The following is a 26,990-nucleotide window of genomic DNA, read 5'->3' as shown; positions in this document are numbered from 1 at the left end:
GAGACCCACGCCGTTTGCTGTCAATGGCTAACTGTCGCCGCTTCCTCCATTTGCCACCGTCGCCGACTCGCTGCTTCTCTTACCGTCGATGCGTCTGTTGCCCTCGCCCTCGCCGTCGATCTCGCCTCTCTCACAGTCGATCTTTGCCATCGTTGCTGCCTCTCTCGGTTGCCATCGACAAGTCTTTTGCCCTCACCCTCGCCTTCGTCTCGCCTCTCTCACAATCGAAGCATCTCTGCCACCGTCGTTCGCCTTTCTCGCCATCGACGAGTCTCTTGCCCTCGCCATCGCATTCGATCTCGTCTCTCTCACAGTTGAAGCATTTCTGCCATCGTCGCTCGCCTCTCACCCTCGTTGCCACCCACCGCCATACACCATTTCTCGCCTCAACCATCGTTGCACACTCTATATCTCGCCTTGCCGTCGACTGCTGCCGCCTCGCCTCTCGGTGACCATTGTCTTCCTCGTTGCAGGTGAGCGACCGTGGCCGCTGGAAACGCATTTCAAGTGTGAAACGCGTTTTCCACATTTTCTGTAAATTGCGAAATAGCCCCCAGAATGTTTCGCAATTTACAAAAATGTTCTGAAGACCGTTTCGGGCCATTTTCGCGTTTCCAAAACGAGAAACGGTTCGGAAAAGTCGAAACGGCACCTCCGAGCCATTTCCGTGCTTCATAGATCACAACAACCATCACCGTATCCTTTTATCTCCAGTCTAATTGTGTTTCTCTTTAATGGATTGACTGCCTTCAATCTTTTTAACATTTTAATCTTAGAGCATCTTCAATGTTGAACACCAAATTGAGCGTCAATTTGGTGTTATCTCCAATGTGTAACACCAAATTGATATAAAAGAGAATTTTTGAAGAATATTCTATAAATAAATATTAATTTATTTATTTAACTTAGTATAATATAATTAAAAATAATTAGTCATATTTTATAAAAAAAAATTAAAAATTAATCATAATTTTTTTTCAAAATATGCTATTCTAATTAATTTTTTAATTAAATTTTTAATTAATTATTTTTGCCTAACTTTGATCAAACTAATTATTTATCCACCTAATTATTTATCCATCTCATTTTTTAACTAATATTTTAAATCAAAGAAACTATTTTTCCCATAAATGTTTCTTTCACTTAATATTTCAACTAATTTTCTTATCTTCTTTTATCCACATTTTTTTTCCTATTTATTTCACAATCTAACTTTAAGCCATGTAGTTGTTTTTATTTTAAGTTTTTTTTTATTTTCATCATGTATTTTTAATTTAAGTTAATAGAAATATTATTACTTTTTATTATATTATTAAATTTTTGCATTAAGAATATTTTCTTTTTATTAAGTAATTATTAAATTAAAAAAATTCATATACATAAACAAAAATAGTTCATTTTATATTAACATGGTATTTATAAAATATATTAAATATTTTAAAATATATTCAATATTATACTCATTTTATCAATCTTAATAAAATATTTCCATCGGTATATATTTTTTGTAATAATTTAATTTATATTTTTAATTATTAATCAAAATATACAAATATAATAAAAACGATAAAAGGATATAAAGAGAATAAATTGTTTTGAAATTATACAAAGAGGTAAAATTGGAAATAAAATGAAAAAAAAAAAATTTGGTGTTGGTAAATAATATAATACCAAATTTGGTGTTACACTATTCACTCAACACTAAATTTGGTGATTAAAAATTGTGTCCAACACCATTTTGTTGTATTCATTGGAGAGGTTTCTGCGTCAAATTGCAATTGACACTGCAATTGCCACATTCGTTGGAAATGCTCTTAACCATCATCGGTACAATGTGCAATAAATCCCAAATGGAGTTCCTCCCTCTTTCTCTAATAGTGTAAGTCATTAATGGTTTTCTTTTTTCTTCCTACAATTAATAGAAAATGAGGGATAAAATAATCATTTAGTCTTTTTTATTTAACAAGGGTGATTATTACTATTTCTCAAATGCTAAGAGATTTCTTGAAAGTTTGGCTAAACCTTTGGGGTGTTTTTCTACAATTTAGTCTAAAAATAATTTAACAAACTCCATTAATTCTACAAATTTTAAGAATCTAATAACAATTATTATAAAAAAAAAAATGAAAGTCTGTTAAGATATCAAATTATAATTTCACAATCATTGTGATTCCAAAATTCTGGAGGGGCAAAATGTCACTTTACACCTCTTGATTCTGACCCTCAATTCAGTTCAAATCATATATTGTTCTACAATGAAAGCTTAAAGAAAGAAGCAACAACTTTGCTCCAAAATTCATAATTAAATGAGTTCTTTCATTTTCATATATATGAAAAATATATGTTCACAAACACACACACACAAAATAATCCATTAAAATTGTTTGAAACATAATTCCAAAATTACATTGATCATTTTTTTTAACAAAAAAAAATCATTAAACCAACACTAATAATATCTTATTATATGCATTTAAAGTGGAAGCAGTGAGAATGCTTCATTTACACAATACCGCACATAGTCTCATTGATGGTAATTAATCTCATATAGTTACTTTAATTATTATTATTATTTTTTACTTTTATCTGGCCCACAAAAAGTAAAATCTTGGACCTCTACAAGAGGCCCAATTCTCAAATACTGGCCGGTCACAATTGGACCTGCCTCGATCCATATTCCAACTAAGCCCACCATTTAGTTTTTTTTTTTTTTTGGGGGGGGGGGGGGGTCGGGGCGGGGCGGCTAGTTGGCCAGCATTTAGTTTTGATGATGCTCTTTCTCTTGAAGTGCACATGAGGAAGTTGAATTTTGTGCTAGCTGAAGAATTTAATTAAAAAAGCAAATAAATGGATATAGATATTTTGAGTAATTATAAATTACTACAATCTGCATAAACAAGTAAACGCTAAACACTAATATTTGGGAACAGGCGACGAAAAACAGCGTAAGACGATAATCTTAAATAAACACTATTATTATAATTTATTTATAAATAAATTTGATGAATCTGGACCTTAACAAATCTGTGTTAATTTAGTCCACAGATGAAAAATTAATATGCAGTCATTGAACTTTAAAATTGTAATTATTTATTCACTAAATTTTAAATTGTAACCAATTACTCACTGAATTTTACTTAACATCAACCATCAATCACTCATTATAACTCCATTAGCTATTGTAAACGGAAAATACTAATGGGATCTAACGTGGTAAAAATTAATTTAACATATACTCACTGAATTTTAAAAATATAACTATTTACTCATTGAACTTTACTCAACGTCAATCATCCATCACCCCGTTACATCACCGGTTGATATCGAAAAACCCTTTACATCACCATTTAATTTTGAAACATATTAAAATATTTTTGTATGTATTTAAGATCATTTATTTTTCAAACTAAAAGTTAAAAACTAAACTAATGATTCAAATTAAAAAAATTATTAACGCAAACCAAAAATAAAAAAAAATGTCTACTTACCAATTTGGTCTCATTATTAAATACATTTTTTGTGAATTTAGTTGTTCGTAAAGGTAAAAAAAAATTTAAGCAAATATTTTTTTTTTCAATATCTTTTTTAATTTGAATCATTAATTTAGTTTTTGACTTTTGATTTGAAAAGTAAGTGATCTCAAATGCATACAAATTTTTTTTAATATATTTCAAGATCAGACGGTGATACACCGAGGTGATGAATGGTTGACGTTGAACAAAATTTAATGAGTAAGTAGTTACATTTTTAAAGTTCAATGAGTATAAGTTAAATTAATTTTTGCCATGTCAAATTCCTTTAGCATTTTCCAATTGTAATAGTTAACGAAATTATAATAAGTGATGGATGGTTGACGTTGAGTAAAGTTCATTGAGTAATTAGTTATAATTTAAAATTTAGTGAGGAAATAATTATAACTTTAAAATTTAATAAATATTTATTAATTTTACCGCCAGGTGAATCTGGGCCAAATGGGTTGCATTTAGAGGCCTAACTAGTAGGCTTTCTCGTAGGAACCTGCCCAGTTTGCATTGATCAATGTAATAATCCATGTCTACGCACACGCACGTCAATGAATAACATGCAAGAATATTCCCACCACTAGTGAAAGTAGGGATTTTTTCAAACTACACACTACGAGTAGGCCATGGTCGTTGTATATAAGATGCTTCACTTGGGATATATATACAGAAATAATAAGTAATGATGATGGTGCTCCTTAATTTGTTCTCAAGTGTATCAAACTAGGATTAATACTTATTATAGGATTCCATAAATTTTCTCGAAAAATCCTCCGAACAGAACTGAACCACATTCAAACATTAGCGTAAGATTCGATGTGATGAATTGCACTGAAGTATCTCAGAGAAGTTTCGTTCATGCCCACATCCTGTATGATCCCGAAAGACTTGTCCACAAGATTGTATCGTATGATCTTCCCAGGAACGTGCAGCACCAGAAACCACTCTTCGTCGTTCTCGTCTCCGACGAGAGAAAGCACTGAATAAGCCTCGTGCTGCCGGCCGGCGCTAAGGATCGGCCCCATCTGAGGAAACGCAGCCACAACCGAGTCAAGATCAACCTTGTACTTCACGAACCAGCCGGAGTAATCCTTTTCCATCTCGTAGACATCTATCTGAGACCCCGTTGATCCATAAATCTCGATGACATGGAAGTGGTCGTGCGCCACCACCGGAGACATTACGCTCCTGTCGTACCAAGCCATGCCCTCTCGTTCCGTTATCTCCGGCACCCTCCCGAGCCTCTCTTGCTCGACGTGGAAGTAGAATCCATCACCCACATCAGGGAACCAGTGTAAAGCGCCGTTCCAGAAAATCCCACCGGAGAAATTGAGATGGTGAACATCGGCGGTGATGAAAAAAGGTTCGCCAGAGGACCTCCAAGAGCGGGTTTCCGAGGAGTAGATCTCAATCTGAAACTTGAGCACGCTGACATTAGGGTTTGTTGGTAAAGTTTCATCGGTGTGCCAGATGTTTACCACTTTGTAGAATGGAGATCTTGATGGATCAAAAGCTAAATTCAGGCCATCAAAGCCATCGAGATGGGGATCGGGAAGTGTAATGAATTGCTTGGTGGTGGGGTTGACAATATGGTAGCCGCCTTTTTGGTCGATTTCGTTGTAGCCTAAGCAACATAGCAGTCCATGGCAGGAGCTTAGAATGATTAGGCCTGAAAGATTGGGAATGAAAGTGGGATCAGGAGGGACTTTTTCACTGTAAAAGGGAAGGAAATCAAGACCTGGATTATCCATTTCGGTGTGCTTATTCCAGAATCTAAAGCCAATAAAGGAAGGGTACAAAAACAGGCCAGAAACTGAACTGGGATCTGGATTCTGACGGAGACCCAACTGGGGATCGTCGGCGATTAGAGAAAACCAGTGTCTACATACAGATTTGAATCGAAAAAGAGATCTAATGGGTAAGCGTCTCAAGATTTCGGACAAGAGATGGTCGTTGGCAACAACGTTAACTTCTTCTGCTGCTGCGGACGTAGTGTCTTTTGCCATGACAATCTGGTTTGTATCCATGGAGAGCTTAATTGCCCACAATGTCTCAGATGCATGATTGGTTTGCCAATACTTATGCAGGTTTAGTTCATAGAGAAGATTCTGCCTTGGCATGGCCAGGAACTTTCGTCTGTTTATGATCAGTATATATGGTTTTAGTTGAATGATGGATATGGAATTCCTTTGAGACTGGCAATTCAATTGACTAGGTCAATGGCCCTCCTTCCATGGGGTTGAATTTTACGTTGCTATACTGTTCTTTCTTCAAGATGATTTAAGAGCGACTTTTTTTTTATTATTATTATTATTATAAACTTTTGATTGACTACTTTGTTTGAATCACTAGTTTGTTTGAATCTTTCCACCCCCAATATTGAATAATTTTACGACTTCATCTTTATTATTTTTGAAAAAACTTTAATATATTTTTATGAAAAATTCATTTATTAAAGAAAATATAAGATACCCTCCAAATATAAGAACCCAATATAAGTGAAAAGTCATAAATAACGAAAATTTAAATGGAAGACACAGACAGAAGCACCCGAATTCCACCCTGACATGCATGGCTAGAATTTGTGAAATAGAAAAGCAATCCACTATGGCATACATGCAATTGCCACAAAGATTGTTTTTGAATTATGAATGCGTTCTTGTCATGATGGCGCTAGTCATTGACACCCTCAACTAGAGTTATAAATTCTTAACACATGTTTAGGGTCGAGTTAAGCTCTAGCTTTTCCTTTTCATAACGAGTTGAATTTACTAAGTCAACTCGACTAGATTACAACCCCAATCCCAACTTTCCGCGTTAATCTCATGTTACACCTTAATATTAGCGTGTCTTCCATTTCTGCGAGTTTTAGCCAACACTTGCACCATTAACACCCTGCTTCGTGGCACAATGCTTCATTAGCGCAAGGCGTACACACATCAGAGTTTCAAGGTGGTTACAGGAATAACTAAGAATAAGAAATAGAAGATACTATTTATCAAGACAAAAGAAAAACAAAGTTGGGTAGCAATTAAAACTTAAGCTTTTTGTTTATTTTATCAAAACATTTATATATATGTATATATAAATACATACATACAAACATATTAATAATATTTGAACTCATAATTTTTAAATAATAACTAATTTATGAAACAATTTTACTATTACATTAAGTCTTATTTTGTTTAAAATTTACCTAAAAATTAAAAAATAAATTGTAATTGTCAAATTGTACTTAATGAACTCTTATTTAATTTTTTTCTTATACGTATACATGTATATATATCATGTCTCACCCTCTGGTATATACACATGCATACACATACATACATATATATATATATATTTGGACATGCACACACAAATATAGGCGTAAGATATATGTCCTCCAACTCTTCTTTTATAGCCAGTTCTCCCATTTCCCCCACAAACTTGAAAATGGACCCACCATACTCTTAACTTTCAATTTTACTATAATCACACACTTATCTCTCAAATGAGTGCGCATGAGATATACTCGTACTGTCAGTAGGTCGCCAACAAGAAAGAGGAGAGGAAATAGAGAGGTCGTCATGCAAGGGAGAGGGAGGAAACAAAGATTGGCAGTGATGGAGAAGGGAGGAAACAGAGGTTGCCGGTGAGGGAGGTTGTGGGTAGGTCACCATTAATCGTATAACAATGAGATTAAGGTGATGTGAAACATACTATCAAGCACGAACTGATCGTCAAAGAAAAACAAACAAAAAATGAATAGATCGATACAAAAAAACATAAACTAGAGAAAAATCATATATTTATCTAAAACAACAAAACCAAATTTGAGCGACAACAAGAGACGATGGAGATAAGACAACGCCGACAAGACTTCAGATTGATAGAGTGGAAGCGATGTGTCTAAGAGAGAAAACGATGCCTCTCTCGCTTGGCCGACCAACTTACTGTTACCCTCGCCGGTGACATCTATTTCCTTCCCCCTCTCTTGCCACTGACCTTTATTTCCTCTCTCTCCCTCACCAACAACCTCTCTTGATGTAGTTACATCCGTCCTTTTCTATTGATGTATAATCTTGGCAGTCGATGTTGTCCTTCGAAAATACCTTATACTGTTTTCTTAGCTTGTTCGAGTTATACCAATCTCAGATAGCAACAAATGGAGCATACAAAGAGACTCATGCACTGAGAAAAAAGAAAAAGAAAAAACTCGTACACCTAGAAGTATATATATATAATTGTTACGTAGTGCAGTGTTTGTTATTAAATGTGTCTCACAATCGGGTTTTGTTATGCTTCAAGGATCATGAATGGCTTGTTTGTTCCTTCACTGCATGCACATTTTTTTGGTATTTTTATCTCCAACTTTTGGAATCTCTTATATAGAAGTTTAATATTTTGTTTGGGGAATTTAGTTTTGGGATTCATGTGTGCTTTTGGACAAAATGTTGAAATTAGATCTAATAACTGACCATCTCAGTGAGCACATTCTATTTCAATTGTTTTCCAATGCCAACAAACCCTGTCCTATACATTTGTTGGTTATGATTCGACAAGCCAGTTACTGTGTCTATTTGGGTTTGGACAGATCAACATCAAGTTTTTGTTTTGTTTGTTTATTATTATAAGAAGAGGAATTGTTAGATGCACATAAACATGTGCTATTTATCCATTTATTTTACAAATACATGCTTTTTCGGCTGAACGTACACATAGGCAGGATCATTGTATCTTCACCTAGGTATAAGGATGTTTGGTGGCGGCCGGGGGCTGAGCTGGGAGTAGGGTTGGTAATAAGCCAAGCTAAGCCGATCTAGACCCAGCTCGAATTCAGCTCAATTGATTTTAGCTTGGCTCATAGCTCGGCTCGAACTCGATATGAGCTGATTTTCTTAGCTCGAGCTCGGCTCGATGATGATTACGAGCTAGCTCGGCTCGGCTCGAAATTGATCATTACTTTATTTTTATGTATATATATATTTAAATAATATATGTGATATATATAATATATATTTAAATAATATATTTATAAAATTATTATGTATATATTTATATTATTGAGTATTAAGTAATGAATATTTTTTTATTTAATAAATTTATAAAAATAATATATATATAAGTATATCGAGCTGGCTCGTGAGTCAAATGAGTCGAGCTAATGATAGCTCAAACTCGACTCATTTATTAAATGAGCCAAATATTTGAACTCAAATTTGGCTCATTTGTATCATGAGCTAGCTTATTTTCGAGTCGAGTCTTGAGTCAGCTCACGATTAGCTCGGCTCATTGACAACTCTAGCCGGGAGGTGATCAATAAAGTGTTGGCCTGAAAAACAGAATTGATGATCTGCAGACAAGCAAGAAGATAAATGGATATAGATATTTTGAGTAATTATAAATTACTACAATCCGCATAAACAAGTAAAACACTAATATTATAATTTATTTATAAATAAATTTAATTAATCTGGACTTTAACAAATCTGCGTCTTAATTGGACTAAATATGAAGAATCTAGACCTCATTAGTTGAATCTGAGCCAAATGTGTTGCATTTGTTACTATATTACATACAACCTTACCTATAGGTTGACGCATACAAAACTTAAATGACGAAAATACTTCTCACTTAATTATAAAAGAATAATGCTATTCGACCTGAAGAAGTGCCACCTAAGAAATATTGCGAAATTATCTCTAAAATATCGTGATATTTTAAATGAAGAGAGGGTAGCCGAAACTTCAAAATTTAAATTCTTTTCTCTCTCTCTCATATTCTATGCCTGACCCATTTTCCTCTCATTATAGCCTTCTCTCTCTCTCACTCTCCCATGCTCCCCTTCGAGGAGGCTTGTTCCTCCTTTTCTCTCGTTAAGGCCATCTCTCTCTCTTTCTTTTTTGAGCGTCCGACCGAGCTTCTGGCCTTTCTTGGACTCGTTCCAACCATCTCTCTCTCTCTAGCTCTATTCGGTAGTGTCTCCAACATCCTTTGTCTCGATCCAAGTCCGATCTACAATGAGGTATGTCTTTAGTTTTATTAGCAATGTTTTTCAGCAAAAGTATATGCGAGTGTTGGGTTTGGCCGAAGGTTTAAGCTTAGATCTATGGGGATTCGATTATTGGATCTTGTTGGTTTTTGGGTATGTTGGTCAATGGGAATAAGGGTGTTGGGTGATTGCCTCAAATCGCTGGAAACCACCAGCCACGGTGGCCGGTGGAAGATGGCGACTGGCAGTGTGTTTAAATGGGTTTTGGCTTTGACCGAGACTTTAATGTTAGATCCAGGAAGTTTCAACCGTTAGATCTTGCCAGTTTTTGGGTATGTTGGTTGATGGTCCTTTGGGTATCGGGTGGTTATCTCTGATCATCGGAAAGCACCGGCTACAGTGGATGATGGTGGCTGGCAGTACATTTTTAAGTTTGGCCGAAAATTAAAGCTCAGATCTACTAAAATCTAACCCTTAAATTTGTCCAATTTTTTTGTATGTTAACTCTCTTGATTTGGTGTTTCTGATGGTAGGCTCTGATCGTGTGAAGCTTTGGCCGGCGATGGTCGCCAAAGGCGTTGGGGGCGGCGTTTACATATATACATATATTTATATATATTTACATATTTTCTTTTCCCTTTTGTAATTATTTTAATTTATATTGTAAATGTTAATATTTGATTATGAATTTGTATTGAAGATGTTGAAGTTAATATTGAATTTGTATTGAATTGGTGGTATTTGAATATTGTGAAAGTTAAAATTAAATTGAATTGGATGAAATTTAAATGTTAATAAATTAAATTAGTTTGTATTTATTTTATGAATTTTTAAATTAAAATTATTAAGTTTAGTTAAGAATTGAATGGTAAGTGGGTATTGTTAATTTTATTTGAATTTAGATATTTATTAATGTTTGTATATATTTTAAATTTATATTAAGTAAAAGTTAAAAAAATAATCAAATAATTTCATGTGATGCATAGAGATTGAGTTGTACCTTTTTAATTTTTTTAACCAAATATAGAAACCATTGTTTTAACCAAATATAGACCGGTTTAACCGGGAATCAATGGCCAATCCAGTCCGATTTGATATAAAAAGTCAAATCTCTTTTAGCCCGGTTAAAACCAGTCAAAATCCGATTGGATCGGTGAACTGGGAATCAGGTTGACCTCGATTTTTTTCATCCTCTCACTTATTTTTAAATTTTTAATTAATTCTTTAATAACATATATAATAATTATATATAAAATATTAGTTGTATATTAGTTAATAATAGCATTTCTCATAATAATATATAGAATATTAGTATTTTAAATATATATTAAAATATATATATTATTTAATTATAATATATATATATATATGACATCATCCGGTCGAACCACTTTGCTCTAACTGGTCGGACCAACTGACCCGTGACCTAATTAATAGGCCGGTTCGCTCTCCAGTCCGATTTTTAAAATATTGGTAGAAACACTATGAGAAATACTAATTGTTCAAAAATTTGTTCATTTGAGTTTGGTTTTACTTTAATTTATCAAACAAATTATGTATTTCTCTTAATTAAAATTTTTATTCTTTTAAAAATTTTATTTAGTACTAAGATTCATAAATTGTATATATATATATACATAATGAGTTATTAAATCATAAAAGATATAAGATGAAAGACACTTTTTGTAAATAAAGGACCTACCAGCTCATTCCCCACCTTCATTGTAGAGTAAATGAAAAAAATACTTCTTACAAATATTTCTTGTGTTTTGGTAAATGAAAAAAACAATTAATTAAAAATATTTTTTCCTTGATTTAAAGTAAGTGAATTAGGAAATTATTTTTAAAAATGAAAAAAAACAAAGATGAATCCAATGGGTGGATGTGAATATGAATTAAGCCATGTTAGTGACTTTTTTTTTAACGAGTAAAGAATTAATTTTCTTTTTAATAAAATGTATAATACATAAGTGTTAATTTACTGTATAATTATTACATCATTTACAAAGAATCGTTTTTATTGTTAATTTTCAGATTAATATAAATTTAAAATAAACTTATATTAAATAAATTTAAATTTAACTTCATACACATTAATAAATATTTAAATTTAAATAAAATTAACAATAACTAATTTTAACCTTCACAATATTCCAATATCACTAGTTCAATACAAATTCATAATTAAATATTAACATTTACAATATAAATTAAAATAATTACAAAAAAGAAAAGAAAATATATATAAATATATGTATATATGTAACCACCACCACCAACGCCTCCAGCGATGATTGCTGGCCGAAATTTTAATAATAGAGCCTACTATCAGAAACACCAAGTCAAGAGAGTTAACATACAAAAAAATAGGACAAATTTAACAGTTAAATTTTAGTAGATCTGAGTTTTAATTTTTGGTCAAACTTAAAAATGCACTGTTAGCTACCATCGGCCACCGTAGTCGGTGGTTTCAGGCGATCAGAGATAACCACCCGATACTCAAAGACCTAACAACTAACATATCCAAAAATCAACAAGATCCAATGGCCCAATCTCCCTAGATCTAACATTAAAGTCTTGTCCAAAGCCAAAAAATGCGTATATATGTATATAGGATGGATGTGTGCTGATGACTAAAATATTTAAAAGACTTACCTCCCTCCTTGTGGATCGATGCCAATGGAGATGTTAGAGTGCCTCAGAGTAAAAGAGACCGAGAGAGGGCCGGAGATGAAGTCGCACGGGCAGAAGACGATGACCCTTCTTTGATTCGAGAAGAACTGATGCTATTCAGCCGGTTTCTCTTTGAGTGATGTGGAAGGTCGAACTAGAGAGAACAAGAGAGTAAGTGAGATAGAAGAGTGAGATTTCGCGATGGATAGGGTCAAACAAGAGAGAACATAGAAAGAGAGAGAAAGAGAGAGTAAGTGAAAAAGAAGAGAATGAGAGATTGAGCGTTAGAGGAAAGGACTGTTATTTTAACAGGGGTATTTTTGTCAATTGGATTATGGGTGAAATTGTAATTCCATTTGGGGTGGCACTTCTTCGGGCACTATTTCGGGCCAAATAGCATTACTCATTACAAAATACCTCTCTTTCTCTTTTCCTTGCTCTAGCAACTGTCTCTCGCCACTGACCCCCTCTCGCCATTGCTTTGTTTCTTGGCTCTCGTCGCCATTATAGTGAGGCGGTGGCGAGAGGGTCAGTTGTTGGAACAAAGAAAAGGGAAAGAGAAAAGGGGGTGAACAAAATTTTATGATATATCATAATATTTTAATGTCAATATCACGATATATCATATGTGTAAATAATTAAGTAAAAGGATAGGTACAAAGTAACAAAATCCCATTTAGAGTCTAACTAGTTGGCTTTCTCACAGGGAATCTGCGCAGTTTGCATTGATCTTAGAGTGTGTTTGATTGCACATATTTTTCATGAAAAATATATAATTATTACACATTTTTTATGAAAAACAATCAAACACTCTTAATTTTTTCATGGAAAAATATGCATGGAACAATCATTTAAAGCTTTTTTTCATGGAATTCATTTTCCAAGAGGATGAGATGGTTTTTGTTTTCTAGACAATATTACCTAAGATTAAATTTTAAGTAATGTAATTAAACACATCTTTAATATAATAATCCAAGCCTACACACACGGCGATGGATAACATGCAAGAATATTCCCACCACTATAGAGAGGGTGAGGATTTTTTCAAACTGCACACTACGAGTAGTCCATAGTCGTTGTAATATAAGATGCTTCACTTGGGATATACAGAAATAATAAATAATGATGATGGTGCTCCTTAATTTGTTCTCACGTGGATCAAACTAGAATTAATACTTATTACAGGATTCCATAAATTTTCCCGAAAAATCCTCGGAACAGAACTGAACCACATTCAAACATTAGCGTAAGATTCGATGTAATGAATTGCACTGAAGTATCTCAGAGAAGTTTCATTCATGCCCACATCCTGTATGATCCCGAAAGACTTGTTCACAAGATTGTATCGTATGATCTTCCCAGGAACGTGCAGCACCAGAAACCACTCTTCGTCGTTCTCGTCTCCGACGAGAGAAAGCACTGAGTAAGCCTCGTGCTGCCGGCCGGCGCTAAGGATCGGCCCCATCTGAGGAAACGCAGCCACAACCGAGTCAAGATCAACCTTGTACTTCACGAACCAGCCGGAGTAATCCTTTTCCATCTCGTAGACATCTATCTGAGACCCCGTTGATCCATAAATCTCGATGACATGGAAGTGGTCGCGCGCCACCACCGGAGACATTACGCTCCTGTCGTACCAAGCCATGCCCTCTCGTTCCGGCACCTCCGGCACCCTCCCGAGCCTCTCTTGCTCGACGTGGAAGTAGAATCCATCACCCACATCAGGGAACCAGTGTAAAGCGCCGTTCCAGAAAATCCCACCGGAGAAATTGATATAGCCAACATGGACGGTGAAAGGTTCGCCGGTGGACCTCCAAGAGCGGGTTTCCGAGGAGTAGACCTCAATCTGAAACTTGGTCTGGCTGACATTAGGGTTTACGAGTAAAGTTTCAAAGGTGTGCCAGATGTTTACCACTTTGTAGAATGGAGATCTTGATGGATCAAAAGCTAAATTCAAGCCATCAAAGCCATCGAGATGGGGATCGGGAAGGGTAATGAATTGCTTGGTGGTGGGGTTGACGATATGGTAGCCGCCTTTTTGATCGATTTCGTTGTAGCCTAAGCAACATAGCAGTTCATGGCAGGGGCTTAGAATGATTAGGCCTGAAAGATTGGGAATGAATGTGGGATCAGGAGGGACTTTTTCACTGTAAAAAGGAAGGAAATCAAGTCCTGGATTATCCATTTCGGTGTACTTATTCCAGAATCGAAAGCCAATAAAGGAAGGGTACAAAAACAGGCCAGAAACTGAACTGGGATCTGGATTCTTACGGAGACCCAACTGGGGATCGTCGGCGATAAGAGAAAACCAGTGTCTACATACAGATTTGAAGCGAAAAAGAGATCTAATGGGTAAGCGTCTCAAGATTTCAGACAAGAGATGGTCGTTGGCAACAACTTTTTCTGCTGCTGCGGACGAAGTGTCATTTGCCATGACAATCTGGTTTGTATCCATGGAGAGCTTAATTGCCCACAATGTCTCAGATGCACGATTGGTTTGTCAATATTTATGTAGGTTTAGTTCATAAGAGAAGATTCTGCCTTGGCATGGCCAGGAATTTTCGTCTGTTTGATCAATATATATGGTTTTGGTTGAATGATGGATATGGAATTCCTTTGAGACTGGCAATTCAATTGACTAGGTCAGTGGTCCTCCTTCCATGGGATTGAATTTTACGTCGCTATACTGGTCTTTCTTCAAGATGATTTAAGAGCGACTTTTTTTTTTTATAAACTTTACATTTGTTTGAACCCCCCCTCCCCTCCAACACAATATTGACTAATTTTACTACTTCATCTTTATTATTTTTGGAACTAGGCATTGACACACCCAATTAAAGTTATAAATTTTTAATGTGCTCGAACTTAAACAAATTTTTAAGATCGAGTCAAGCTTTTTTTTAATGAGCTGAATTTGCTTGAGTCAACTTGACTCAATTACAACCCAACCTCTTATACAATATCGTATCTGAGTTCACACATTTCTCTATTTCGTGTTAATCTCATGTTGCACCTTAATATTGGCGTGTCCACCACTCGTGCGAGTTTTAGCCAACACCTTGCTTCGTTGCACAATGCTTCATGGGCACAAGGCGCACACCCATCAGAGTGTCGGGGTGGCTATAAGAATAATTAAAAATAAGGAACAAAAGATAACAACCACACATTATTTACTAAAATAGTATTTGTTAATTAAGATATAGAGTAAAAAAGCTAAAATATGAGAACATTTCAAACATTTATCATTTTTAACGTATTTATTAAATTTATTTGACCATTATTAGAAAAATCATCACATAACTCATTATCTGATTTTTTACTGATAAATTTATCTGATCATATTTTATAGATAAGCGTAAATTACCTATCTACCCTAATATAAAAGCACTCACCTATTTCTTTTCTCAATGTTCATCTTTTTCCTTGACGTGCTCTTATTGTTTATCTTCTTCCTTGCCAGTGTTTGTCCAGCCACTGATATTTCTCGCCTTTCATCTTTTTCCTTGCCATTGAACCATCTAGCCACCATTGGTCTTCCTTTCCCCCTTGATTTACCGTTTGATGATTAATTGTTGGTCTTCCCTTTTGATTTTTTGTTCGTTCGTTTGCTGGTCTTTCTTCAATCTCCTTGGCTTCACTTATCTTCTTCATTCTTCCTTTTCTTCGATCTTCCTTCGTTCGCTAGTTTTTTGTTATATATTTTATTATTTTATGTTTTGGCCTTTTTTATTTATCTAAGTGAAATTATTGTAATTCCACAAATAATTATTTTTATTTTTTTATATTTTTTTAAATCTATTTTTGAACATATATTTAGAAAATATAACATTAATTTTTATTTTTATTTTTATTTTTTGACAATTCACTATTTTAATTATAAATTTGTTGTTGATGTTAACAATAGGTTTTGAATGAATTTGGTAATAGGGTTATTTTGGTAAAAAAAAAACCTTATTTTAATACTTATCATATGTATTTAACAAATATATGGAAATAAAAAATATAATTATCAATTAATTCTAAAAAAATTAACAAATAATCTAATAAAAATCTTAGAATGCTTTATACCTTGATCATTTCAACCTTATCTTGATACTCTCTTATTTTATTCATTTTAACAAATGCTACTCAAGATAAAAGAAAAACAAAGTTCAGGTAGTAATTAAACTTAAGCTTTTTGTTTATTTTATCAAAACATATATATATATTTATAAATAAATACATATATACAAACATATTAATAATATTTGAATTCATAATTTTTAAATAATAACTAATTTATGAAACAATTTTACTATTAATTACACTAAGTCTTATTTTGTTTAAAATTTTACTTAAAAATTAAAAAATAAATTGTAATTGTCAAATAATACTTAATGAACTCTTATTTAAATTTTTTTTTTCTTATACCTATATGTGTATATATATCATGTCTCACCCTCTAGTGTATATATACATGCACACATACATATATATATATATATATATATATTTGGACATGCACACACAAATATATATATATACATACACACTTATATATACATACACGTAGGTATACATATACACATACAAGTGCATACATATATATACACACACACATACATATGCATTCATGAGTCACACATGTTCATGTAAACATAAAACTAATTTTTGAAAAATCTATATATATTATAACAAAACAGTCGTCAATTTTTTCCCCCCGCCTATTTTCAATTTCTATTTTCATATTTTATTATATTTTGTTTTTTTTCTTACAGAAAATAAAAATTTTATAAGTCATCAAATAAGTTTAGATTTGTGAAAAACGTCTTGAAACATGTAGTTGATTTTTTTCATCGTTGAATAGTTTTTAGAGAATGTGTAAGTATACTGAGATATGAAGAGTCAAAATCTAATTCATATTATTAATTTTTAAATATTAACATAAAATTTTAATTGAAATAAATTACAAAAAAATGAGACTTTTTTAAATCGGGAAAAATCTTGAGATATCAGATAATACTGTCGAATACGGACTGCCAAGTAAATTTTTTTAAAAAATAAATTTAAAATTTTATTTTATTTCCCATAATTTACCTCTCATTCTCTCTCAATAAAGCCACAACTCAAAACTCTAAAACCCTTAATTAGTTTCAAAACCATGCAAAAAAAGTATAAATATTATATATGTTTATGTTATTACTTAATTTTGAAAAATAATTACTTTGTAGGTTATGTTAAATTAGTTATTTAGGTAAAATTGGATTATTTTAAATAAGTCGTTTAAGTTATTTTGACAAAATTAATATTTTATATAGGCTATTTATATTTATCATATGTTGTCATATTTCTTTTGAAAATTTTATTATATATTATATATTTATTAGTTATGTTACTAATTTATTATATGTTGTCATATTATTTATTATTTTGTATATGCTATTTATATTTATCATATGTTATCACATTTCTATATCTATATATATATTATAACAAAACAGGCATCAAATCATTTTCCCTACCATTTTCAGTTTCTATTCCGATATTTATATATTATGTAATTTTTCAAAATTTATAGTAATTTTCTCAAAATATATTAACTTTTTAAAAAAATATATCACATTACTATATTCACTTCTTAAGCTTTGATTAGTGTCATGTTTATTTACACATACAAAAATTATAATTATTAATTTTAAATAAATTCAATATATATGAACTTTTGTGTATTGCACGGATGATGAAACTAGTATTCTATAATATAAAGAAACATCAGAAAATGAGAAGTGTAATGTTAAGTCAAAACAAAAGAAGCCTTTCGAATTGAGAGAATAAAATTAAGACAATGATTCTAATTCTAATGTTGGAGTTAAAATGGAGTGCGATTTTGTTCACCCTTGAGGATAATGTTACCTCGTCAATTTTATGGGGTCTCCATCTCTTTCCTTTCTCATCTTCCTTCTTCTTCTCTAGCAACTGTTTTGTTGTCCTTCTTTTGCCCCCTTTACTGTCTTGTCTGTCGTGTACCAACTGTAGTTGCATCCTCCCTTGCTGCCTCGTCGATTGCAGCGGAGAGAAAAAATGTAGAGGCGAGGCAACGATGAAGAGGGATGATGTAACAACGAGAGGCGAGACGAGGGCGAGAGAATAGATGGAGGGAGAAAGGCAGTGTGAGCAAGAAAATAGAAGAGAGAGAGAAGATAGGAAAATGGGGTGGGTCTCTTTGGGAGAAAGACCCCCCCACCCCCCACTTCCGCTTGGGAGGGGGGGGTTTGTAACGTTATCCCCTTTTTAAAGGAGGTGAACAAAATCGCACTTGTTAAATGGAGTGGAAGGAGGAGGTTGAAATGTCCATTTTACCCCTCCTTGGACTGCGTTTAAACTGCCAAAATTGGGCTGAAAATCACTATCAATTAACTTATTAAGTTATAAATAAACAAGCACAAAACACTTGTTGGCCCAAGCAAGAAGAAAAGTTATAAGCAACTGGGGAGCCATTTATACACTGGCCTTTTGTACAAGAGGGGTAAAAATTCCTTTTAGTTTACTTTCACTACTTCATGTATATATTTAGTTTCACAAATTTTTTAAAAGTTCTAACAAAAACTACTTATATATATAAGTGAAATATTCAGACATTACACGCCTCTACTCTTTCCCTTTTATTTCAGATCATTGGGTGCGTTATGAAAGTGAAACCCACCGCATAGAGAGGCCTCCCAATTGTCTTTGCGACACAGATCAATCTGTGTGGATATTGGATACCTTAGGCTTCAATCCAAAACTACAGGACACATGCGATTAATTTGGTGCGAATCTCCTTTCTTCGGATCACTGGGTGCCCTTTTTCTAGAACTGGCAATTCCGTGCGCCATCGTGTTTTGAAACACATCGGGCTATCGCTCTCCGCAACAATGCAAAGCTATTCTCCATCACTTTGTGATTTATCACACTCCCTTGTCGGTCACGTGAAGACATTAAATTAATTATTATTGGTTCATTCCGCATATGAAGATCGGAAAATGTTATATTATTGTCTGTTTTGAACCATCTTTAGATCCATTCTTACTCTTTGATTATCTTTTTTATATTTATTTAAGAATCATGATATAAAAATGTTAAACTCACCCACCACATAACTCTTATTTTTTAAAATAGCATTTGTTAAATTGAGTAAGATAAGATTGTATCAAGATAAAATTAAAAAAAATTTAAATCAAAATATAGAACGGCGAGTTTTATTTATTTTTCCTCCATTGATACTTAAAGTTACTCTTACTTAAATTAAAAAAAAATTTAAATCAAAATATAGAACGGCGAGTTTTATTTATTTTTCCTCCATTGATACTTAAAGTTACTCTTACTTAGATTATTCAATTCTTTTCGTGCTGCACCCCTCACTCATCCTCGATCAATAATTTCTCCGTATAAACCTAATTACGAGTTATTATAATAAATAAATATTCAATATATATATAAATATGTTTACAAAGTCATGGTACACAAATGAAATTTTGACTAGGATTCTGTTGATGACCCCCCATTTGATACACGTAACTAAGGTCGTTGTCGGCAAGCAACAATAGGCTAAAGCGCTGAGCAACCGCTCGGCTGGGCCCCAGGTTTTGTATCTCAGTGATGAATCAAAGTGTCGAACTGCTGTGCTGTCAAATACTTTCCAAAAATTGTGAACGCGAGCTATATGAATCTCTTCCCTCTCCCAGACGATGCTCCAAACCCGACCATTAATCTTCAACGGGGATGGTGTCGAACTCGGTCCCGCCGGGGCACGGCCCGCACGCGTTTCACCGGCGGCGTTCTCCGGCGCCGACTCACCGTTCACACTCCGGTAATTCGTTCTGCGAAATGCTGCCTGTATCGTCCACCGCCTCGTCCGCCTCCATCTTCTTCCGCCGCTCCGTAGTCGTTGTTTCCTTCTTTGCCGTTGCCTTTCTCTCGTGTTTCGTCTTCTTCAGAGCCGCCAGCACCGCCGGCTTTCGGATTCTTCGCTCTCCCGGCCCCTCCCATCCCCTAAGCTATGTTTTCCCCTCTGTCGCGGAGAATGACACAGCGGTGAGTTCATTTTCGCCAGTTTTTGCCCTTGTCTTAGAGATCTTGCGTTCTTTTCTTCCGCCTATTGTGAAACCCTCGTTTGAAGCTCATATTTACGTGTTCTGCCCTGGCAGTTGACATTCCACTTTTCTGGTTGTGTATTGGTCTCAACCTTGGCATCTCATCTTTTTCTTATGTAGATTGGGGTTCTTCAATTCTTTTGTCTCTTTGGCGATTTTAAGTTGATAGCAATGGTGTAAGGGGATTATTTTTCTGGTGAAATTTTGTTGGTTATTCTTATTTCAAGGGTTTTGCATCTTCTTGGAAATTGTGCTTATGGTTGGTGTATGGATTCTGTAACCTGACAATGATATTACTGCGATTATTATATCAAATTTAACTCACATGGAAAGTTCCTCAGTAGTTTAGCGAATGGGAACTTCTATGCATCAAATCAAGCCTGTTCAGTCGGAACATAGTTTTGGCCTTATATTTTCTTTCCTTCTTGGTTGTGTTTGAGATGCTATCATGGATCATATCGTCAGGTGCTAAATTTGGTTGGAATAGGAAGGCTAGGGCGTCACTGAATTTTTCATCTAACTGTAGTTAGATGCGTCTTTTTCTATTGATGTATAATCTTGTCAGTCTATGTTGTCCTTTGCAAATACCTTTTCAAGATGGAATTATACTGTTTTCTTAGCTTGTTGGGGGTGATACCAAACTCAGATAGCTACAAATGGAGCATATGAAGAGACTCATGCACTGAGCCAAAAAGAGAGAGAGAGAGAGAGAGAGAGAAACTCATACATATAGAAGTATAATTGTTAGGTAGTGCAGTGTTTGTTATTAAATGTGTCTCACAATTGGGTTTTATTATGCTTCAAGGATCATGAATGGTTTGTTTGTTCCTTCACTGCATATTTTTTTTTGGTATTTTTATCTCCTACTTTTGGAATCTCTTATATAGAAGTTTAATATTTTGTTTGGGGAATTTAATTTTGGGATTCATGTGTGCTTTTGGACAAAATGTTGAAATTAGAGCTAATAACTGACCATCTTAGTGAGCACATTCTATTTCAATTGTTTTCCAATGCCAACAAGCCCTGTCCTTCTATACATTTGTTGGTTATGATTCAACAAGCCAGTTACTCTGTCTGTTTGGGTTTGGACAGATCAACATCAAGTTTTTGTTTTGTTTATTATAAGAACAGAAATTGTTAGATCCACATAAACATGTGCTATTTACCCATTTATTTACAAATACATGCCTTTTCGGCTGGACATACACATAGGTAGGATCAGTGTATCTTCACCTAGGTATTAGGAAGTTTGGTGGCAGCCTGGGGGCGCTGGGGGAGGTCAGTAAAGTGTTGGCCTGAAAAGCAGAATTGATGATCTTCATACAAGCAAGAAGGGTTGTTGAGAAGAGTAGAGGCAAATATGGATATGAGTTGGGGTTCTTGAATCAAAGGTTGTATCAAAACACTTGTGGTTTACATGTGGACAGCCAACATAAGGTTCAGGATGATTTTTCTTAGGTTTGTCCATTTTCATGGAAAGGATGGCTCGGAGGGTGAGGTTTTGATTAAGAGGTAGTGTGTCATGTGAGTGCTTCCTGCATTTTCTTGATGGTTACAGTAGTTTTTGCACTTTTGCTGCAACTTTTTTTTTGGGAAATTGACTGAGTTTTTCCTGGATTCTTGCTTCTTGATCACTAGTTGAATGAGTGGTTGGTGAATATATGCGTTTGACATCCATTATAAGAGGGACCTTTATGGTTCATTCTTTCCCTAATGTCCCTTTTGGCAAAAAGGAGACCCAGGCCTAGGTTTCTTTCGCAATAAAAAAGAACAATACAACATTTTTGTCTAATATCATTTGAGGTTTTTATTTTCAAAATTTTTGAAAAACAACCAATATTTAGTTTCAATTTCATTTTAACAAAAGATTAAAAATGAACACAGTTCAAAGAAAATGAGTGAAAGTTTAGAAGTTTAAATTATCAACACACACACAAAATGAACGCATCACAATGAAGTAATGAACACATGAAAGCTGACAATAATGTCAAACAGGCCCGTAGTTTGTAGAATACTTAGTGTCTATAAATTTGATAGTAGATTTAAAAGATCATGCTTTTTGTAAGTAATTAAGAGAAAGTTCCAAAACGGTGAACTCTTTTTTGTTTTTCCTTTTTTTTTTAATAGCTAGTGATGAGGGTGAGCCTTGGTAGCAATGGTGAGGTTGCTCTTTTGTGACTAGAAAATCACAGGTTTAAATTGGAAAATTGTCGCTTTAACAAAAAGCAAGGAGAAGGCTACTTATAAATATGACCCTCACTCGAACCTTGCAAGGCAGGAGTCTCATGTACTAAGGACTAGTGATTGATTTATCTTTTATCTTGTACGTCTATTGAACAATTTGTTTACCCTGTTATGATAAAGATAATATATATAAATTAAGAGGTGCCAAGGGGGGCACAATCCAGAAATCCAGATAGAGAGACGGGGAGAAAAAAAGGAATACAAAAAAGAGGTAGCTTAAAAGGGGAGCATCCACTGGAACAGAAACATGGATGGCCATTAGCTAGGTCCTTCCTCTATCTAGCAGACCTCCTAGCCTAAATCACTACCCCTGATGCTCCTGATGGGCTTCCTAGTGAGGCTTCCTCCTATGCTTTGACAGCTTTCAGAATTTATTATAAACTTCATGCTCAAAACCTAAAGAAATTCAGAGAAAGTGGGAGTTCCCTTTAGCATATTAAATGGTTAGATCAGTCGAAGGCTTATAGTTTGGACAAATGATCTTATATTTTCAGCTGGTGCTTAGACTATGCCAATGGGGGCAGAGTATTTACCATTGTTTTGCATTCATAAGCTATCAAATTAAAGGTAGTAGGGCCTATTTTGCGGTGTTCATGCCTTCTGTTCTGAGGTTGTGTATAAGCCTACTGAGTGCAGCATATGCATTGAATACATAGAACACACATTTACAGTACCTCTTTTGAAAGCTTATATAGATTTCAGAATAACCCATCATTTCAACTTAGTTTTTCATGCCAACTATAGAGTAAATATGTGAGAATAAGAAGAGGGAATTCTTTTGTACTATCTCAAAAGTAGAAGAAAAATTCAAACTTCTCCATGCAGCATCCTTCATGCTCGTTTCTCCCTTTGTTTTGATTTGTTTTAGCAGAATCTACCTCACTCTTGGTTTCTTTTCTTTTTCTCACATTTCTTCTCCTTACTCCCCCTTCACACTTTCTTGCTCCAACCAACAGGGGCCGCATGAGAGTGTGTTTTTGTAGCACAAAACTTATGCTATAAAAACCTTAGGTGTGTGTTTAAATATAACTTTGACAAAAAGGTGGTGGTAGCTGAGTTGTCACCAAAGCTGCCCTTTTTTCCTGCCACCTCAGGTATGTGGTGACCGGGAGTTAATTCTCCACTTAACAACTGCCAATTTGAAGCTTTGTCTAATTAATAAAGGTTAATTTAAAGATTTAGCATGTATTATCACTCAATTCAAAAATAAAAGATGAAATATTACACTGGGCCAGTATTGTTTAGTGCATGAATGGGCTTCTGATTTTGGCCCATATGGCAGGCTTAAAAATTGCACTTCTTTAAGATTTTCCGACTGATTTCCTTCATGTAATACTTATGATTATTATCATTTTAATGAGATATATATTGTTACCTGTTCTGGTAAATCATAGTAGTCATTTGTGAGTTTTTCTCTTCTATTTCATGATTATTTAGTTTTGTCAGTTTGATTCAGCGTTGCATATGTTTTGCACGATGTTCTATTTTCTATTAAAATTTCTGAACCATCTTAGGTTATTGAAGAGTACAACCTTGAAAGAGTGTTGAAGAATGCTGCCATGAATGATGAAACAGTTATTTTAACAACTTTAAATGAAGCTTGGGCAGCTCCAAATTCAATCATTGAACTTTTTCTTGAGAGCTTTAGAACTGGAGAGGGCACCCGTAAACTTCTGAATCATTTAGTGATTGTTGCCTTGGATGAGAAAGCGTTTTCTCGTTGTTTAGTTCTTCATGCCCATTGCTATGCCCTTGTCACTGAAGGGGTCGACTTCTCTCAGGAGGCATATTTTATGACCCCCGACTACTTGAAGATGATGTGGAGAAGGATTGATTTCCTACGTTCTGTTCTTGAGATGGGGTACAATTTTGTTTTCACAGTATGCTTTCTATCTTACTCTCTTTCTCTACTACCTCCAATGCAAATATATTTATCTTCATCCCAGAAACAAATTGTTAATATTCATTAAGGATTTACTAGTTTCACCAGTACTAGTTCCAGTATTTGTGGAGTCAAATCCCTTCGGAATGGTTTTTGAAATTGCAAAAGAAAAGAATGGATCTCTTTAATAATTCTTTTTTCCTGTACAACAACATAGCAAGCTTTAATCCCATTCGATGGGATCCGTTGCATTCTAATTTGCCAGTTACTTCTATATATGATCATATCCTTTCTAAGACCCTTGTAACTCATATCATGCATAAGGGCCACCCACCAAGTTTTTCTTACGTTAAAAAAAAAAAAAAGTTTTTCTTAGTCTTCCTCTATCTCTTTTGTTAAACACTTTGTTCTATTCCATCAACTATCCTCATAGGAGCCTAGGAGCCTCTATTAGTCTTTTTCTCACTTGACCAAACTACCATAATCATGTTTCACACATCTTATCTTCAATAAGAGCCATTCTGACCTTATTATGAATAACTTCATTTCTAATTTTTTCTTATCTTTCTTTTTTGTATGGATGCGAATTCATCTTAACATATCCTTATTTCTATTAAATTTATATTTCACATATGTTAGTGCTTCATTGCCCAACATTTTGTACCATACAATTTGAATTTAAAATATGAAATTCAATTATGTTTCTTTGATTCAACAAGGAATTAAAAAACCCCAAATAACTTAGTCAACATCCCTAAGGGAATTGTAATATATAAAAACATGCTTACACCACTACATGTAGTATTGGTTTATATAAATCCGTTAAATCACCCCCTTGTAAACATAAGAGAAAGATAAAAAAAAAAAAAATTGTGTATAGATAAGTTTGAGAAAGGTTATTAAATATGATAAAGATATAAATAAGATTCAAAAAGTAATTGTTAGTTAGTAAACTACAAAAAAGACGTATTTACTTAACAACATTCAAACATATGTGTCTTGTTAATATAAATGAGGGAGCAGATCTTGTATAACTGTCCATACCATGACATGAAAATTGCCATGAATCTGAACAAATCAAGCAGGTCGCATGCATTGCGTACACTTGTGGTGGAATGATCACCAAATTATCTAGAATCTCTCACAGGTCATCCATCAATAGCGATGTGGGAAAAATAATGGGCAATGTTAAAAACAATACAACAACATATCTAGCTTTAATCCCACTAGTTGCACTTGGCTACATAGATTATAGTTTTCCAATCATTTTTATCTATGGCAATGTTGGATAACAACCTTGTTGCTAATAAGGCTCATCCTCAAGGAAAAAGTTTTAGTTAGACGTAAAAAAATGACAACCAACTGTAATACCTATGGTCCAATATAAAAAAAAAACTGTGATATCTATGGAAGTGAAAATATTTAAATTTGATAAAATCCACTTCCCATTGAAATCTGATCATTTTTAATGTTGTTTCTTTTTTGAACACTAAATTCCATTTTGAATTTCAAATTCCATTAAGTTCCAGCAAATATTGCCATTCCAAACAAAGTGTTCATATTATTCTCAGAAGAAACATGACCATTTGAAGATGTGACATTTTGTTGACCCTGATTAGGATTGTTCATGGAAATAGGATATTGTGGTCTCCTACTGTGTTTTCTTTTTTGATGGATTTTATTATTTATTGGTAATTTGGTATCATTTATTACCTGTAGAAACCATTCTCTATGGACATGATTCTTATATGATTTATTAAATTTTTTGATGATGTTGGTTTTCGCGCACATCATGTATGGACTAAATGTTTTTTGAGTACATGAATTCATCTTTTTGGGAAGCGAACTGCAAATAAAGAGGAAATCTGACTAGTAATAATCATCATACATTTATGGGAGTAGAACTGAATATTGGAGAAGTGGAAGGGGAGAATCATTTGCTCAAACAATGGGAAGGTAGCAGAGGAAAGGATTTGAATTACAGAAAGGTCATGGTTTATGTTGATGTTCTGTCTACTGCGATGATAAATTGCAAGGGACTAACAATTATTTGAGTGTTCTATGCGTTTTTATACCTGAAATAGTTAAAACGTGCCTGTGTTTGATGTAGACGTCTACTTGTTTCTCAACTTGACTAAATTCAGCAGAAGCAGTTGTGGACATTTTGACTTGACTCCACTGAAATAAGCTTTACAACTTCTTTCTGTGGTTATGCCTGCTTGAATATACCTCAACTAACAAGAGAACAGCTAGCTGAAAAGTTTATTTTTTGCAATGAAATGTTGCCTTCTTAGTGCCGTCCATGTGGTCACAGGTCCTCTCACAAAATATTTTCTGTCAGAAGTCTTTGGGCTCTCTCTGTCTTTTGTTAATAAGTTGTCTCATTACGATCAAACCTTAATAAAACTATTGCCGACTTTAAGCATAAATTGCCCTTCAGGAAATTTTGCCACCATGAAATTTCTCCCCGGTGTATGTATACACGCTTACCAAAAATTAAAAAAATAAGTAAACTGATGCACAACTCCCATGCATAGAAAGCGGGATTTCTCTCACTTATCAACAATTTAAAAAATAAG

General features: G+C 34.0%; 3 protein-coding genes across 9 annotated transcripts in view; 1 reads left to right on the top strand and 2 right to left on the bottom strand.

The window, feature by feature from the left end:
• Positions 1–4,315: 4,315 nt before the first annotated feature.
• LOC127810040 (F-box protein At5g07610-like) lies at positions 4,316–5,641 on the bottom strand. Its single transcript, XM_052349257.1, has one exon. It carries the CDS (start codon positions 5,639–5,641, stop codon positions 4,316–4,318), a length of 1,326 nt encoding a protein of 441 aa, XP_052205217.1.
• A 7,767-nt stretch (positions 5,642–13,408) lies between these two features.
• LOC127810039 (F-box protein At5g07610-like) lies at positions 13,409–14,629 on the bottom strand. Its single transcript, XM_052349256.1, has one exon. It carries the CDS (start codon positions 14,627–14,629, stop codon positions 13,409–13,411), a length of 1,221 nt encoding a protein of 406 aa, XP_052205216.1.
• Positions 14,630–19,802: 5,173 nt separating this feature from the next.
• Positions 19,803–26,990, top strand: part of LOC127809432 (uncharacterized protein At4g15970) — a 66,633-nt gene continuing 59,445 nt past the window's right edge. For 5 of the 7 annotated variants that reach the window (XR_008025109.1, XR_008025110.1, XR_008025107.1 and 2 more), the window contains exons 1-2: positions 19,803–20,226; positions 24,044–24,409. Coding sequence is in view for 3 of the 7 variants with exons in the window: in XM_052348209.1 (XP_052204169.1) it covers positions 19,915–20,226; positions 24,044–24,409 (678 nt within the window). In the remaining 4 variants the exon portion in view is untranslated. The remainder of the gene's footprint in view (positions 20,227–24,043; positions 24,410–26,990) is intronic. The other 2 variants (XM_052348210.1, XM_052348208.1) reach the window with 2 other exon arrangements.

The sequence above is a fragment of the Diospyros lotus genome, chromosome 9, assembly GCF_014633365.1.
Source record: "Diospyros lotus cultivar Yz01 chromosome 9, ASM1463336v1, whole genome shotgun sequence".
Taxonomy (NCBI): Eukaryota; Viridiplantae; Streptophyta; class Magnoliopsida; order Ericales; family Ebenaceae; genus Diospyros; species Diospyros lotus.
Note: the sequence above shows the minus strand (reverse complement) of the source record. Positions and strands in the feature narration are given on the sequence as shown.